This window comes from Phascolarctos cinereus, unplaced genomic scaffold (genome assembly GCF_003287225.1).
Source record: "Phascolarctos cinereus isolate Bilbo 61053 unplaced genomic scaffold, phaCin_HiC Scaffold_4;HRSCAF=312, whole genome shotgun sequence".
Lineage (NCBI taxonomy): Eukaryota > Metazoa > Chordata > Mammalia > Diprotodontia > Phascolarctidae > Phascolarctos > Phascolarctos cinereus.
Window position 1 is genome coordinate 316,303,068 of NW_027555847.1, and position 18,437 is coordinate 316,321,504.

At 36.6% G+C, this 18,437-nt stretch overlaps 1 protein-coding gene across 1 annotated transcript in view; it reads right to left on the reverse strand.

Annotated features, from left to right (window-relative positions):
• The window catches only part of GFM2 (GTP dependent ribosome recycling factor mitochondrial 2), a 51,742-nt gene that overhangs the window by 22,946 nt on the left and 10,359 nt on the right, over positions 1-18,437 (reverse strand). The window contains exons 4-13 of the mRNA XM_020998417.2: positions 18,261-18,309; positions 17,625-17,722; positions 16,070-16,195; positions 15,872-15,960; positions 11,636-11,724; positions 6,947-7,007; positions 6,628-6,813; positions 4,367-4,447; positions 2,228-2,376; positions 54-194 (exon numbers count right to left, since the gene is read on the reverse strand). Coding sequence (XP_020854076.1) covers positions 54-194; positions 2,228-2,376; positions 4,367-4,447; positions 6,628-6,813; positions 6,947-7,007; positions 11,636-11,724; positions 15,872-15,960; positions 16,070-16,195; positions 17,625-17,722; positions 18,261-18,309 — 1,069 coding nt within the window. The remainder of the gene's footprint in view (positions 1-53; positions 195-2,227; positions 2,377-4,366; positions 4,448-6,627; positions 6,814-6,946; positions 7,008-11,635; positions 11,725-15,871; positions 15,961-16,069; positions 16,196-17,624; positions 17,723-18,260; positions 18,310-18,437) is intronic.

The window sequence follows — 18,437 nt, forward strand, 5'->3', positions numbered from 1 at the left end:
TATTCTTAAGGAAATTAACGTGGTTTTAGAAAGCAATCAGAGATTTCACTCACGTGCAGTTTCCATTAATGTTATGGACAGCTGATTGGGGTTTCATTGTACCAGAATAAATGCGCACGAAAACTAGAGGCCCACGCTGTTTGTCATGGAGAACTTTAAATGCCAAGCCACACAAGTCATCTTTATACCACTGCCTATAAAATAAAAACAATAAGTGGACCACATTAACCCTACTGTATGACTTGGAACTTGTTTACGGTCAGATTTTACAAATATTCTCCAATTTGCACCATTATCCCCTGTTTCATTCATCATGGTGACCAAAGACTTCCTGTTTCATGTAATAAAGAGTACTATTCATTGCTATTCTTCCTAATATGCTCATAGATTCTTTGCCGCTTATTTCTAAATACAAGGCTCCTCCACTGATTACAAAGGGTGGGATGAGACCTCACAGGCATCTAGCTCAACCCCATTATTTTATAAATGAGGAAATGAAGGGAGGCCAGGGTGGTAAAGCAACTTGCCAAAGTTGACATGAGGAACAGAATTTGAACCCAGGTCTTTTTGACTCTAGTCAGTGCTCCTTCCACTGAATCACACTGAAAGCATTTAGGTATTTCACAGATACCACCACAATCATTACTCCTATCCAATACCACCTCACCTCTTTATCAAATCATACATGTCCTAAAGAATGCTAGAACAGGGGTGGGGAACCTGCAGCCTTGAGGCTCTCTAGATCCTCAAGTGCGGCCCTTTGAATGAATCCAAACCTCACAGTACTAAACCCCTTAATAAAAGGATCTGTTCTGTAAAACTTGGACTCAGTCAAGAGGCCACACCTGAGGACCTAAAGGACTACATGTGGCCTCAAGGCGGCAGGTTTCCACCCTGGTCTAAAATATTTAAAATACCACATCTAGTAAGCAGTCGATCTTTGACAATGTACTATATAGCTTACTTCAGTTCAGCAGTGTTGATTAAGTGCCCATTATGTGCTAGCACTGCCTTAAGTACTGGGGATATAATTATAAAAAAGAAACACAATCTGTGCCCTCCAAGAGCTTACAGTCTAATGAGAGAAGATGACACACACACACACACACACACAAAGCTGAAAGGGAAGGCAAGAGGATGAGGGTGGAGATTATGGAACCAAGAAGTCCACAATGAGTGCTGCCAGAGAAATCAAAGAAGTACACAATGAGTGAAGCTGGGTGGGGAGTGAGATATGTCTTGTGTGTTCCCATCCATGGTGCCACCCTCCAATCAGAGAGGCAGAGGGTACTGATGGGTAGAGAAAACAAGGTTGCCTGGATCTTGGTAGAAAAGCCAAAGAAGTTTACAAGGGGTGCAGCTGGTGGGAAATGAGGAAATGCCCCTCATGTTCAGCACGTATTTTTTCTAATTCCTTTAGGCCACCTGCAATCTTGATTCTCCAGACACTGAGGCTTCCACAACTGGTAACCACATAGTGTATCACAAGGGATATACTATACAGTAGGGTTGAAAAGATGGGTTTTGTAGCAGGGAGCATCTTGGGATCAATGAAAATGCTGCACGAATTCATAAATTAACTCTGGCTTGTTCTCAATCTCGTATTATTCAACTCTGGGCTTTATTCACTCTCCAGTTGTAGAGCTTGTTCAAAACACACACACACACACACACACACACACACTTCTTGATTTCTCCCTCTTACATGTTGAGACTGAAGAGAGTAAAAACAGATTCCAACATCAATGCAGTATTGAAGCTGGGGGATAAATGGCAATTATTTACTCTATGATAAATATGTTTAATGCTCTGCTCTTCAATACTGCCATACTTTCATTAATCTAACTTGTTTTTTTAACTATGGGGGAAAAAAGAAGGGACTTAAAAAATGCTGCTAGATGTTAAAAGACTGAATGTTACAAAAAATGAAAATTAGCTACAGACATAGAAGTTATTTTATAGTAAGCTGTGTGTGGAAATATTATTGATCGGTTAGAGCAAAAGTGAAAGTTAGTACCAAATTAGAAGAAAAAGTAAGGATGACGACATCTTTAAAATGTAAGCTTGGATGAGATGATTCCTTCTAGTTCTAAAGTGCTATCACTATATTGACTTTCTTATTTTAGAAATAGTAACTAAAGTATTAACTAAAGTTTAAAAAATAAATTATTTTTTATTTCTTTCCTACAAATTAAGCAATTAAAAACATACTTCCATTTTTACTTACAGAAATTCACTGTTGCGTTCATCAGGAGAAGGCAGATACATGGTAATGGCATCTAATAAAGGCTGCACCCCTTTATTCTTCAGGGCACTTCCACAGAGCACAGGAACAGCTCTCTGAGTCATAGTTACTCTACGTATTGCAGGGTGTAACTACAAAGAATACAAAAGAAAAGCAGTTTATACCTAACATATTAAAGCTTTCACTTGGGTTTATTCAGACACTTACCAGAATGAACCATTTCCAGACAAGAGCGTACAAATATAAATTTGTCTTGCCTGACTTTGTCATAAGGGTGGATTTTCATTTGCCATAGTTAGAGGATAGAGATGCAGCAGGAGATCAGTGAGAGTGATAGAAAACAATACAAGAGAGAGAAGGAAACATTTAAAAATGCCCAAAGGCAACCAGAGTGGTGTTCAAAGAGGTTACACAGACAAACAGGGAAATATTGTACAATGTGTTATATTTAATGTATATTATCAAAAGGAACATATCATATGCAAAGGATTCATGGTTTCATAGACAATCCCCATTTTCTGGCCTCCTTTGGGCATGGAAATGGTTGTGTTTGTTCACGATTTTCTATTTCATAATGAAAAAAGTGTTTTTTTAAAAGAATGAAATGGAATAAATTTGTGTCTCTAGATACAGTACAGAATAAGTGGACAGAACAAGGACTCTCTTTCCCTTAAACTAACTACCCTCCTCTTTTATATTTTTCAAATATACCACGTTCTTAAACAAAAAAAAGGGCAACAACAATCCAAAATCAAAGGAAAAAATATTGCTAACTTTAAGAATTAAAAAGTTACTGGAAATAAATCACCACAGGTGACATTTAGAAAAAAATAAAAGAAAAAAACATTTCCTTTATAATTCTCTAATTTCAAGTAATCAAAACTGGATTAAAGATCCTTTCACATCTGGAGACCTAGATTCAATCTCTGAATTACAATGGATTAGGTCAGTGGCATCAAACAGAAATGAGGACTGTTAAACCACACGTAAGACTCTTTACGGGCTGCATATTGACTTAGAAAACCACATATTAAGATTCTCTAAGTTTTATTGTACTTTCATTTATCTTGTTAAATTTCCCCAACGTATTTTAATTTGGTTCAGCCATGCTCAGAAGTGCTGTGGGCTGCATGGTTGATGCCTCTGGACTAGGTGACATCTACTGTCCCTCACAGTTCTAAATCAGTGATTTGATTATGGGTTTGTCTTGATTCCTCATTTCACACATTACCATTTCAAAAACAGCACTTGATAACTTTTGGTTTCAGGAAACTAAAAGCAAGAAACACTAAGGTTGCCAAGCTCACATGGAAAGCACCTGGCAAATCAGAGCAAAGAGGAAGCTTAATGAAATTTGTTAATGTTTAATTAAACATTAATTAAACCAGCTGATTAAAACCAGCAGTGTGATTTCCTGTCCTCTTGTTCAGCTAATTAAAAAAAATAAAACAAATAAATAAAACAGCAAAATATTTAGATTTTAAAATCTTCAGAATAACTATTAAATGAAAAATCATTTTAAAGTTAGCCTGAAAACCCAGTAATTAATTTGCTGAGACAAATTTATGTTCTGAGATTTCTTTCTAGAAATCTTTTAAAACTAAGAGATCTGAAAAGAAAAAAGTTTCAAAAGTTGTACAAAGAATTTAATGAATAAAACTCGTGTTATCACAAGTTGCATTCATATAGACCTCCAAGAGTTATCAAGTACTTTTCTCACCATAGGGTAGGTAGGTAGTAGGTAGCATCATCCTCCCTATTATACAGATAAAGAAAATGAGGCTCATGGTTACTCAGATCTTTCCAATCAGGACTAGAAGTAGAACCCAGGTATTTTGATTCCAGGTCTAGTAATTTTTTCACTATGGTATGCAAATATTTATTTGGCATTTACTATTACAATGCACCGTGCAGGTATTTTACAAAAAACAAAGATGAATAAGACACTATCCCTTCTATCAGAACTCACATGGTCCCCAAAAGGTCAACTTCTAATATCCAAAGATTGAGTGTATAAAGTACAGTAGATCATCAATCACCACCCTTTAAGTTCACAAGCAGTAGATTTATTTTGAATCTGTTTGATTTTTAAATATTTGCTGATGTTATGATCTATTTTACCTTTTCAGCTGGTAACAAATCAAAATTTTCAATAAACTCCCCTAAAACTAGGTCAGCAAACTCATCATCCAGATCTGCAACCTGCAACAGAAATGAATCAGTATATTTCCATCAAGTACAGTTACTTACACGTAAATATAATAAAAATGTAATATTACTGAGAGAAAAAAAAATCTTTGTTAAGACAACTAGAGGTTCCAAATGCAATAAAAGTAAAAGAGCAAATAGTTACCTGTTGGATATTTAACAGGATTATAAACTTTTAGTGCATTAGCTTTGTCACAGAATCAACTCAGGGCAAGAAGGGACAGCTAGGTGGTACAGTGGATAGAATACCAGGTCTGGAATCAGGAAGATCTGAGTTCAAATCCAGCCTCAGACACTTAGTAGCTGTGTGACCCTGTGCAAGTCATTTAACTGCTATTTGCCTCAGTTCCTCATCTGTAAAATGGGGACACAATGAGAAGGAAATGGCTACGCCATTCCAGGATCTTTGCCAAGAAAACCCCATGGACAATGGGATCACAAACAGTAGGACACAAGTGAACAGTAACAATAATAACAGATGGGATGATGGGAGTCAACTTGTCTCACGTCTTCATTTTGTATGTGAGTATGAGAAATATTGGTTCAATTACTTGGTTACTCAAGCCCATACATCCATGACTCAAGACTCTTCTCATTCCAAATTTAGAGTTCTTGCTACACATCCATAATTGCAAAAAGTCACTTCTAGTCCCTGACATTTTCTTTGTAATAGTTCCCATCTGTTTTTTATTTTAGCTTTACTAAGCACTTTACTGGCAAATGCAAATGATTCACAGATGGACATATATCTTCATATCAAAAATGGTTAAGAGAAAGGATAAGAAACCAGAAAAACAACTAAAAGGAAATGAAATTAGGACATACATTATCAGTTTCTTGAGCTCATGGTTGGTCAAATCCCAGCAGCTAATGTCTATTCACAGTATCCTAGAAAATAATAAAAGGTACCCCAAATGGTAGCTTGTTTTTTTTGGTGAGGCAATTGGAGTTAAGTGAATTGCCCAGAGTCACACAGCTATTAAGTATCAAGTACCTGAGGCTGAATTTGAACTCAGGTCCTCCTGACTCCAAGGCCGGAGCTTTATCCACTGCACTACCTAGCTGCCCCCTCCAAATGGTAGCTTTAATGTTAACAGTCTAGTAAACTGTTTAAGGATTTTTTTCTGAAAAGCTAAAACGGTGGATTTTGTTTCTATTGTAGTAAATTTTTATGTGTCTTCCAGATTCCCAAGGTAATCAAATAAGCACATTACACTACATTAAAAGATAACCAATTCCCCCCACCTATTCTCACCATGACTGCATTAAAAGAAAATATTTTTAAAAGATGAGAATGTTTAGCAAAGAGTGGTTGATAAATATTAAACATGAAAATTAACTAGTTCATAATCTTATCATGGTTAATTTCTTTTGTGAAATATAAGGAAAATGCTTCAGCTATTTGATAAAACAACTGATGTTCAAAGGATGAACTTAAAAATTCTGAGTCAAATAGCCTGAAGGGAGGAGGGAACATAAGTCTTTGTAACACTGATACCTATGACAGAAACTAACCTGCATTTCTGTACTATTGCTAGTGTCAATCTGGCATTTAGTTAGTATTAACTAGATCTTTTCCTTCTCACACATTTGTTTTCTGCAGCACACAACACGCATCTTATCCTATCTTTTGCTCAATCATTATTTCATGTTTCACCTTGCCTCTCCCATAAGCTTCTTGGAGACCAGAGTCATATATTAAACACAATAAATATGTATATATTGTTTCATCTCTCTGCACATGGCAATAAAAACATTATTTGTTAGATAACAAGTACAAACTTTAAATTTCTCCTGAAATGCTTAAAGCATGAGTCTTGATTACTATTAACATCTTTGAAAATGACAAATTTTACCAACAGCTGTAAAGTTTCACAAAGTGAAAAAGTTAAGTTCTCAGCATAGATTTAGACCTAATTCCCCTGCAGGAAAGTTAAAATTGCAGGTTCTTAAATAATCTTATGAGATATGTAATTAGACTTCTTTACTTGAGTAGTACAATATTTTGTTCTCTGCAGACTGACACTATAAATATTAGTAATCCTGCTTATTAAAATTCTACAAAGGAAGGATAATCCAGACTACATTTCTCCTCTCCCATAATTATGAAATAAAGGCTTTAAAAAGCTCCTGAATATTCCATATAATTTAAGCACCAAGTATATTTACTTTACTTGTTCAATTAAGGCATTTCTTGCTTCCTTAGCCTCCGTGAGCAATTCAGGATCATTCAGTTCTGTAAGGGGCTCTCTCACAAACTGTTTTCCATCATCAGAATTAGATACAGGGGTCCAAATCACTTTTTCCATAGTCACAACATCAACTAGTCCTCTGAAAGCTTTTGCTTCACCAATTGGCAACTGCAAGCAAGAAACTAATATTATTAGATCAGCATTCAACTAGGATGGTAGCGGTTCACAGTCCAGGCCCTTCACAAAAATATGCCCCCAATGTTATTTTAATAATCTGTTGTTATTAAGTCAACCAATTTACCTGTAAAAGCAAAGGTTTTGTCTTCAGCTTCTCTCTTATGCTATCAATAGCACAGTTAAAACTGTGGGAAGTAAAACAGTTATAAAGAAAAAGGTTATATAATCTGTAAACTCAGTTCAAGATGACTTTTAAAAATTTTGGTCACACACAATTTTAGTAATACATACTTTTCCTCTCACCTTCCAGGTTCCCTAACCTCCTTTAAGAAACATACTGGCTCTCCCCATCTCATCCAGACTGGAAACATAGCAGCCCCTTGTTTCTGCCCTGGGGCAGAGCCTGCCCTTCTTCATGCAGCCTGGGGGCTCAGCTCAAGCTGCCTATCAGTCTCAGCCTCAGCCTCCCCAGTAGCAAAGGGTACAGGTGTGTGCCAAAACAACACACCTGGCCCTAACTTCCTTTTATCAGTTTCCTAAAGGACATCCTTTTGAACAACTTCATGCATCTAAACACCCCTACTTTCACAGATTGAGAACTAGGAGGTCATGTGCTCAAATCCTCATTTTGCAAATGAGGAAAGCGAGGCTCATAAAGGTTAAGTTACTTGCCTAAGGTCATACAAACAGCAGAGCCAGGTGAATCACCACCCGAAAGATGAGGGAAGAAGGATATTTTCAGAAATGAATGGGATGTAAAAATATAAGATGTGAAAAAAAATATGGTAAAATATAAAATTTAAAAAGTAGTAGCATCAGACTCAAGTCTTTTAACTCCAGAACCATCACTTTCCACTACATAATGTTAACACCTAAAGATGAACCTTCAGGATTTTCTTACAGAATCTCCTCACCAGTCTTCCCCCCTCCAACTCATAACAAACTAATCTATCTTATTCACTAACAAATTAATCTATCTTACTCACAGAAGACTGATCCTGATACTACTCTACTCAAAACCCATCAATGGCTCCTGATTGCATAAAGAGTAAGGTCTAAGCTCCTTAACTTGGCATTCAAGGCCCTGTCTAGTCTACTACAGCTCACCTTCCAGCCTTATTCATACTTCTCTGTTCCCTGTACAGCCAAAATGAGTATTTTTTGTTGCCTGCACATACTTTCCTATCTTCATGCCTTTGCTCAAACTACTCTCAATGCCTCGAATGTCCTCATTCCCTGTGATCACCTGTTGAAATCCTAGGTCCTTCAAGAATCAACTCAAAGGCCACCTCCTGCATGACACCTGTTCAGATGTCCTCTAGTCTGCAATGACGGCAAAGATACCTGACAAAGAACTGTTTGTTTTTCCATAAATTTTCTGTTCCATTTTTGTGGGCCTAGTGATTTTTAAAGAGGAGACAGAATGAATGTTGTCAAAGAGGAGAGGGTAGTCTCAGATTTCAAGAACAAAGATAGTACCTATCATCTTTGTGTTTCTTAATTTTATACAGTTTTTATTATAAAACAAGCTAGGCCAAACACAATTTTCAAATAGTTAAGAGGCTGGCAACCTATGGTTGGCATTCAGATTCATTTTTATTGCCAGACCATCTGCCACCATCCTCCCATCCCCTACTCCACCTCCTACTTGGATGTAGACATCTGGTCTCCCCTTCCCGGGCATTAGAAGTCAGCGTGAACAACACCTCAGGATCCCAGAAAGGTCATAATTTTAGCATAACAACTTTTAAAATATTATCATTATTAATGATTAATGAATAGAGACAAAAATAATTTTAAAATGTATCACTTCTAGGCGAGGTCATGTAGAAATACAACACATATAATACAATACAACAGAAGCCAGTTTTGACTTGACCATAACATAAATAATCACATATTCTCCAACCATATTCATAATAGTGCGAGGACCCCTATAGCAAGTCTTCCTCTATGTTGTAAGTATCTTTAAGCACCTTTAACACAAAGTTTTATACACATCACTCCTAATCGACTATCACACCTCCCACTACTCAAATCAATATTTTCCTGAGGTCTATCTGCAAAAGATGGTTTTCCAGATAGTTTGGCTGCACTTAAGTTATGCCACTATGTAGAGGAGGTGAGGCTTCTCCTTCTTCCACCTGTACCCCTATAATCCTTGCCCCCCCTCATCTCCTACCACATGTTCTGCACAGAGAGTATAAAGTATTAGTGTCCATGCTTTGGTGTACAAACTATATCCAGAGAGGTCCAGCTTTGGTATTCTTTTTGGTCAATAAAGTCCTTTCTGCCTCAGATTTTCTCCTTGATTCACACTGGGATTAACTTTCCTCACCTCCCTTCACTCCCATTCAGAGATTTCCCTTAATTCTGCTCACATAATTTCCTTAAACTATATTCCCTTTTTCTTTGACCCCACAGCCTTTAGGTCAAATCCCCTAAGCTATTACTGCTTTCCAGTTTTTGGCCTTTACCCTTTAAACCAGGGGCAGGAAACCTGGGGCCTCAAAGCTATGTATGGCCCTCTAGGTTCTCAAGTGCAGTCCTCTGACTGAATCCAAACTTCACAGAACAAATCCCCTTCGTGAAAGGATTTGTTCTGTAAAACTTGGACTCAGTCAAAAGGCCATACCCGAGGACCCAGAAGGCCACATGTGGCCTTGAGGCTGCAGGTTCCCCAGCCCTGGAAAACCCTTCACCTTAAGTATCCTCCTTTCCTGAATCCAGTATTTTTAAAGCTTCAAGTTTTCACAGATTTATTCTCTCTGTCACCCCTCTAGATCTATGGTTGTCCCAAGATGGCAATTACCTTCTTTCTCACTATCATTCTATGTTTATTGCAGAGTCCTATTGATTTTCTATGTGCATTTCTTAACATCCATACACAGAATATTCTCATTTGCTCTATACTTATATATCAACCAATCAGGAGCAGGAGACATGACAGAAGTAGCTTGTCTCATAGATAATCGTAATGGCAGAAAAGGAAACATTTCACTCTCTCTGCCTCCAGAGCTAAAGACGGCCAAAGTGTCTTCAACTAGTCTGCAGAGACCAACTGTTTACAAAAAAAACAAAAAGTCAGCAAGCCTATTACCTACTGTGGCAAGAACTGACCACCTCAAGCACAGCCGAATCTGTCTGACCCACTTCACTGCCAGTAGAAACTCCCACCAGCAGGTCTACTGAGCTACTTAATTGCTAAAAATTGTTATTTGTCCTAGACTATTTGCAATGCTACTTATAAAACAAGATAAAAAAAATTATCAGAAGATATGTAGATGATGATTCCCCAGAACTATTACACAGTTCAGATTGTAAATTTCAACTCTAGAGATATTGAGAGCCTACACGGGCTGTGAACACATTGTCAGGGAGTGGAGAGAACATGAGCCACGCAAGAAAATCAGCAGTACAGGAGAAACTAGAAAAAGAAGAAAGAGAAAGTAGGACTGAGCTAAGGCAGGTAAGAGAGAGATCAAAGAGTACCACTGGCCCCATAGGCATCTCCAACCAGAAGACTCACTGACATCACCAGCTGAAACTCATTTCCTCAAGGATTCCTCTTTCTCCAACTTTGCCTCCCAGTGCCTGTCTCATTCAGATACTATAACATACTGCTTCTTTTCTCAAAATCAAGCAACCTGAATTTTTACTTAATCACAAAGAGGTTAGTGTTTACCAAAAGGTAAATATAAATGTAAATTAAAAAAAAGACTAAACCTCTACCTAAATGCTAAGAAATTTCTTAATTGAGGGCTCAGAGCCATTGTGATAATGCTCCTACCTTTTCTTTTAATATAAATTCCCTGAGGGGCCATTATATTACCCCAGGCTTAAAATAAGTAAATAATTATAAAAATGTTCCACTTAAAATGTATCATATGAGTTCAAATCCAGCCTCAGCTATGTGATCCTGAGCAAGTCACTTAACCTGTATGAAGAAGAAAGAAGAAAAGAGAAAGGAGAAAGAAGGGAAGAGGAAGGAAGGAAGGAAGGAAGGAAGGAAGGAAGGAAGGAAGGAAGAAGAAGAAGAAGAAGAAGAAACATAATATATAATATAAATGCTATGTGAGTGAGGTCTAAGGTTCAAAGTATTCCAGTGAGCAAGACTGCTCTAGCTTTTACTTGGCTGGGACAGCCTTCAAAAACTTAGGGTCATCCACCCCTACCATAATGAGGCATCAAGGGAGGTCTTTAGTGGAGGGTACACACAGTAGGTTGAGGAACAAAACAACATAACAGGAATAGAAGTTTATTCTATACAACTTGAAATGTTTGTGGTTTTGTCAGCAGAGGAAAGTCTGCTGAGGTTTGCCAGTGTGAGCAATGATAAGAGATAGCAGTAATAGAGTTAGAACAGATGTTCAGAGATGAGGGTACTGAGAAATGTCAGCACTAATTGGCTGCCTAGATGTGGCTAGAGAGTTATGGCAACATTACAAGATTGTAATATTGCACGAGTTTGGGGAATAAGGGTGGAGTTGGATGAGATGGTTTGGGGATTTGGGAGAGAAGGGAGGAGTATGACATTGACAGATTTCCCCTTTTAATTTTAAATTTGTTCATGAGTTCTCTGCCTTTCATTATAATTCATACACATAAGGGTACACAAACACATACACATACGGGTTCATTTCAAAAGCAACAGATGTTCTTGCATGAATTCAATTGCTTTTGTACAGCTTTATTACTAACAAAATGATACGAAGATGCCATTAAAATTTTTTTTTTAAATTTCAATTCTATTTCATTAAAGGCCCAAATAATTTTCTTGTTTTAACAAACAAAAGACAAACGTTTTCAATACCTTGCTCCAGTTTTGTCCATCTTATTTAAAAAACAGATTCGAGGCACATGGTGTTTATCAGCTTGTCTCCATACTGTCAGAGTCTGTGCCTAAGACAAAGACAATGGAAAATATGAACTTATTTGACAACAATAAACATTTATTACCAGGCATGGAATAATTATGTCATAATCATAAATTAATTTTAACGCAGAATTAGGTTTTTTTCTGTTTAACACTGATCAAAAGTGGAATCACTACATTTTGCCATCTATACTGTCACACTCACTGGGTAAAATGCTATCATTTTGCTAATTATAACCATTCAATTCAATAAACATTTATTGAGCATTTAAAAAAAAGAAAAGATCAAAATTAATGCTACCTCAAGTTTCTACTGTATTGATTACTAATGTATTGTTCTAGAATGTAATTGATTTTACGCTATATTAATTTCATAATTGAGTCTGCAGCTGCCTAAAGCTACCTTTTTATGTCCTTGAGTTGAGCTCGGGAATTTAGCTTTTCTTCTGAATTAACTTAGTTAATTCAGTTAGTTTTTAAAAAATATTATTATCTCTCATACCCTTACCCTCTGGGATACTTCTTGAATAGGTTTAAGTCCAACCAGTTAACTTGTTACCATTCCCAAAAGATATGTCATCAGTCCTTGCTTGTCTTTGTGTAATTAGAAGAGTTTTTAATGTCTTCAAGGAGACAGCAAGTCTGGCAGCTCTGATCTCCTAGCAAAGATTACAAGATGGGACAGATTGCTTAAGACAATAAATAATGTTTAATTGTTGGAGAGGGGTGGTTACCAGCCCCACATGGGCACTAGACCCTTGATGTAATCAATCATGTTGTCCCAACCTCTATGATGCTATCTCCCCTGTAACCATTCGCATTGTCTTCCCCACCTTCCTAACTCTGTATTTACCAAATCTATAATGAAGGGTAGTAAGCCCTACCTCGAGGTCTCTGGTTACTGAGAGACCACAGATCCAAGTTATTGGTTACTGCTAGCCTAACCAATAAATTGATCATGATCATGCTTAGACCACTCTCTCTCAGTTTCCCTTAATTTTCAAATATTTAACAAAATATATTAGTCCTACCAGTGTAAAGTGATAAATCATTTGGGGAGGAATTTTTTTTTCCTGGCATTCAAACACCATATTTGCAAAATCATAAGTTTTCCCAAGAGATCCATTACCTTAATACAGTGACTAATTTATGTTCCAATTTCTGATGACTTAATATATAGGTAGAATTAAGCTCGCTCTGCATATTTAAGAATGGACTGTTAATTGAACACTAAACTATTCTATCTAGTTAGATACAGTATATACTTCTAGGTTTAACCATTTGCTCGGTGGCCAGCACATGCTTGGTATATAATGGAAAAGCATGCTCACACTTCCTGATAGCAAGATCTTGTAGAATTTGGAGTGTCATATGGAATGAATAACAGAAGGATGGATTACAGATTATATTTTCACAAGACAGTCAATGTGGTATAGGGAAAAGACAGCCAACCTCTGAGTGGGGAAAATCTGGGTTCAAGTCTCAGAACCAATACATTATTTAACCTCTCAGAATCTTTAGCAACTCTCTAAGATTCTAAGGTGTATTAAAATAGGAGCTCTGCATTTAAAGAGGAAGTTTTTCACCGATGGTGCCATATACTAAGGAAATTTTAGGTTCAAACAAAAAAAATCTTATTTTCATAGCAAGTTAGTTAACAAGGTTTTGTGTGTGTGTGTGTGTGTGTGCGTGTGCGTACGTGCACGCGCGCGTTTAAAGAAAACATACAGCATGAAGACACCTATATAACAAATATCAGTACTTGTGTTTTTCCCCTCTTTTAATGTGAGCACTAAATTCCATTCTAAAAATTACTTAGTATGGGGTTGTTATAAAGCTTTATGGCTACAGATACCATAAACTACCACTGTCTATTAAGGCTTGAAGCCATACATAAACAACATCATTTGGTGATAAAATCATAATTGTTGTTGTTGTTATTCAGTAGTTTTCAGTCATGTCTGACTCTTTGTTGACACCATTTGAGGGGTTTTCTTGGCAAAAGATACTGGCATGGTTTACCATTTCCTTCTCCAGCTCATTTGACAGCTGAGGAAACTGAGGCAAACAGGGTTAAGTGACTTGCCCGGGGCCGTACAGCTAATAAGTGTCTGAGGCTAGATTTTAACTCAAGAAGATAAGTCTTCCTGACTCCAGGCCCAGTACTCTATCCACTGAGCCACCCAGCTGCCCCCAAAGCATAGAAAGGTCCACCTAAAAGGGAGACTTATACAAGTTACTTCTGTAGAAATACTAGGAAAAACAACCAAAACATACACAGAAAATATCTATGAACAAATTAACAAAATAAATCCCCTACTATTTGCCTTAAAGCACTTAATGCATCATAAATCTGGAAATTGTTATTTAAACATGTCACAAAATCAAGGCAAAGCCCATGCAGGAAATAAAATGTGTCTCTTAACAAGAAAATATCTGGCAAATATAGAGTAACAACAAGAGTAAACTTACAGGAAGATTGGAAATAAAGTGAAAAAAGCACTGGCTCTGGAATCAAAGGATCTGGGTTCAAATTCTGCCTCTGTCACTTACTATCTGTGTGACACTAGCCAAGTTATTTCCCCTTTCTGGACCTCAGTTTCCTCATCTGTAAAATCAGGAGATTGGATAAGATAATATCTGAGATAGGTCCCTTCCAGCTCTAGATCTCTGATTCAATTAGAAAGCAAAAAGACTACGGTGTGAATTTCTAGCAAGAGGAGGAGATATACAGGGAAATGTAAATGATATGAAAGTAAAAGATATCGATGACTTTTTTTTTAAGTGCAGTGCCTCAGACAACACCACAAAAACAGTCAGTAGTTGATAGTCAACTCTGTCCCATGTTCAGACAACTCTCAATTCAACAAATAATTGTTAAGTGTCTACCATGTTCACAGGCTGTGTAAGTGCTGGGGTCACCAAAGACAGAAACAAAAAAGTTGCCCCAAAGAGAAGAGAATGTCCACCTTCCCCTTTGCTTGCAGAAGTGGGGATGATAAGCGTGGCCTGCACACCTTGTCTACATTGGACAGATGTCCTGATTGGACGTTCTTTTCCCTTCTTGCTTTGCTCTTTGTCACAAAGGATGGCTCTCTGGGGGAGGGAGGTGGTTCCATTCAGAAATGAAGGCACCATGAAAATGAGGCTGTCACTGAGGTTTTCTTTTAGAAGAAAAAAATTACTCCTTTTCCCAAAGATATTTTGTTCTACTGGGGGACTACAACATCTATACTTAGGTACAATATAAGACAACACTGAGAGGAAAAGAATATAAGAAATCACCAGTCTATACTTAACATATATGACATACAGTGTTAGCTTTGTGAGATGGGCGGGAAAAGTATTATTTCCTCATTTTACAGATGAGGAGACTAAGGCTCAGTAATCAAATTATAAGGCCAGTGTTCTTTCCACAAGACAGTCTTGCAATGGAATGTACGATGATGCATGAAATCTTAACAAGGAAGGTCATCATTGACTGGAGGGAACAGGGAAGCTTCCTAAGGGAGATGGTAATTAGGCTAGACTTTAAATGATAGGTAAGAACCGGTACCTGTCATAGCTTTCATTTGGAGCTTAAAGGCAACAGCATCTACAGGTCAAGGTTCACAACATTAATAAAGAAGAAGGAAATAATGTAGCTTTCAAACTGTACATAAAAAAAAAATTGGGGGGCAGCTAGGTGGTACAGTGGATAGAGCACTGGCCCTGGATGCAGGAAGATCTGAGTTCAAATCTTGCTTCGGACACATAACACTTACTAGCTGTGTGACTCTGGGGAAGTCACTTAACCCCACTGCCTAGCCAAAAAAAAAAATATCTGAGCACAGAGAACAGAAGAAGGAGATCCATAATGAATGCATTTTAAAATCTAACTGTGAGAAATTATACTTTAAAAAAGTAACACAATGTAATTTAAGATAGCTAAGCAAGGTCTCATTATGCTAAATTTTACATTTTACATTACTATAGAATGGCACTATGATTAAAAAAAATATGAATACCTTCCATCTAAGACTCAATACAAGAATTAAATTATTAAATACTTTGTAACAAAACTTTGACTTATCTGAGCTATACACAAAACAGTAAATAATACTAAAATCTCAGAGACCTTAACCAATTTGTTTAGTATCACAACAGTCTCCATTTTACTTTAATATTTTTTACCTCTACACCTGCTGAAGCATCAAATACAGCTACTGCACCATCCAATACTCTTAGACAGCGTTCAACTTCTAAAGTGAAGTCCACATGACCTATGGGAAAGATTATAAATAAAATGTTTAAAGTGCAACAAATTAATAACAATGTGTACCTGGTTAGAATTGCTGTACCAAGAGTATCAAAGTATCAATTGTACTATACCTGGTGTATCAATTAGATTAACTCTATACCCCTTCCAATCAAATGTAACAGCAGCTGACTGAATGGTAATGCCTCTTTCTCGCTCTTGGGCCATGAAATCCGTCACTGTGTCCCCATCATCAACATCTACCCAGTAAAAAGACACATACATTAATTTAGTCAGTAATTTTTGTTTTTTCGTGGCAAAATAGTTTAAGTTACTTTGGAAAACATATCAATAAAAAATAATATGATGTATAGAGAAACAACTTCCAAGCCATGAAGACCTGGTTTAATTAACTAAATGGAGAAAAATAAACAGTTTCAACCACATACAATTAAAAAACTTCTGCATGAAGAAAATCAATTCAGCTACACTTTAAAATTATTAACTGGAAAAATCTTTGCCTCAAATATTCTGCTAAAAATCTGATTCAAGGTAACTAGATGACATAGCGATGGAGTGGTGGGCTTGGAGCAAGGACAATCTGAGTTGAAACCAAACCTCAGACAATAGCAGTCACTTACCATGTCTTCCTCAGTTTCTTCAACTATGAAATGAGGATAACAATAACATCTACCTGCCACATAGGTCGCTGTGAGGATCAAATAAGATGATCTTTGTAAAGGGCTTAGCATAGGGCCTGGCATTTTTGCTGCTGTTGTTTAGTCATTTTCAGTCGTGTCAGAATCTTTGTGACCCCATTTGGCATTTTCTTGGCAAAGATACTAGAGTGGTTTGGCATTTCCTTCTCCAGTTCATTTTACAGATGAGGAAACAAGGCAAAAGGGGTTAACTGACTTGCCCAGGGTCACACAACTGGTAAGTGTCTGAGGTCAGATTTGAATTCAGATCCTCCTTACTCCAGGGCTATCACTCTCTCCGTTACACCACCTCGCTGTCTGCCTGGCACATAGTAGACACTTACTAAATATCTGTTTCTTTTTCTTCCCATAACATTCATGATATAGTTGGAATTGTTATGATTTCATAGACAGAGCTATTCCTCAATAGCTTAAGTGCTTAAGGAATGTTTTCAGAAAGAGAAATGCAAAATATCAATCACCATGCAAAAAATTATTGTTAACCACTAACAATAAGAGACACAAATTAAAACAACTTTGATGTTTTCTCTCACATTCATCAAATGGGCAAAGATGATAAAAGATAAGAACGTTTAGTTTGTAGTAACTGTTGGGCCACGAGAAGAAAGGCACAGTAATTCCACTCTTGGTGCCAACTGTGCCACACCTTATTGAGTATGTTTGTCCGAGAAATTTAAACAATGGAAGCACACGCCTGAGGTACCAGAAGCGATGGAAACACTGAAATATGGAGAAAAAACTGCAAATTTTCATTCCTGGATTTTTTTCTTTTGGACAAATATTACTCTAAATTCAGTATAATGTCAAGACTCTAGAACCCAGAGAAAGGATAAAAATATATCAATACTTCAGCAAAATGACCATAAGCTTACTACTCTCATGGAAGGATGAAAGGCCATTTATTCCATTTCTTCGTCAAAATACTTTACGATTCTATTTAAATTAATTGTGACGGGAAAACCATTCTCACCTCCTAAAGATCTGGTGTATCCAGAATAATACAATATTCTCTCTGTGGTTGTTGTTTTGCCTGCATCAATATGAGCCATAATTCCAATGTTACGAATTCTGTTTAAAGAAAAAAAATATTTTAGACAACATACTAATTCATTTAAATGAGTAAACATAAGAATTAATTTAAAATAAGTGATTTGAATGCCTTTAATGGAATTGCAAGTAAGGAAAAAACACATTTATATTGTGTTTCAAGCTTTTTAAAGCAGTGACGTATATTTAATTATGAAATGGTATGGTATTTTATGTTATCTGTATAATAGGGATGGCAAAACTTAGCTTAAAAAAAAGAAAGAAAATATATCTCAATGTGCCTTTACAACATAAGTCCTAATTAGATAGAAATGATCATAAAAGAAACTGTTAAAATCTTGAAAACATGGCATGATTTCTACACTATTAAAATTAAATTACTGAGAGACAAACAGCAGGCAATCTGGATTTTCAGATACATATTCAAGTTTATTATTAGTCAGGCATAAGTAATAGAAGTTGTAGCATTCTCTAAATTAATAAAGCATAAATGAAGAAAAAAGCAGCCTCACAAATTAAAATGATTATAAAAGTTGGTGAAGTCTATGAAACTACTTACTTAGTCATAGGAGGGTTGATGATGGAGCGTAGAGATTTGATATCATTTTCTATTATACAAAAGAGGAAGGAAAAGGGCAAAATCAGAAATTTTAGTTTATGTAAGAAACTTGAAAAAAAGAGAATTTGTAAGTCTAGATAATTCCAAATAAGCTTAAACCAACTAAAAACCAACTCA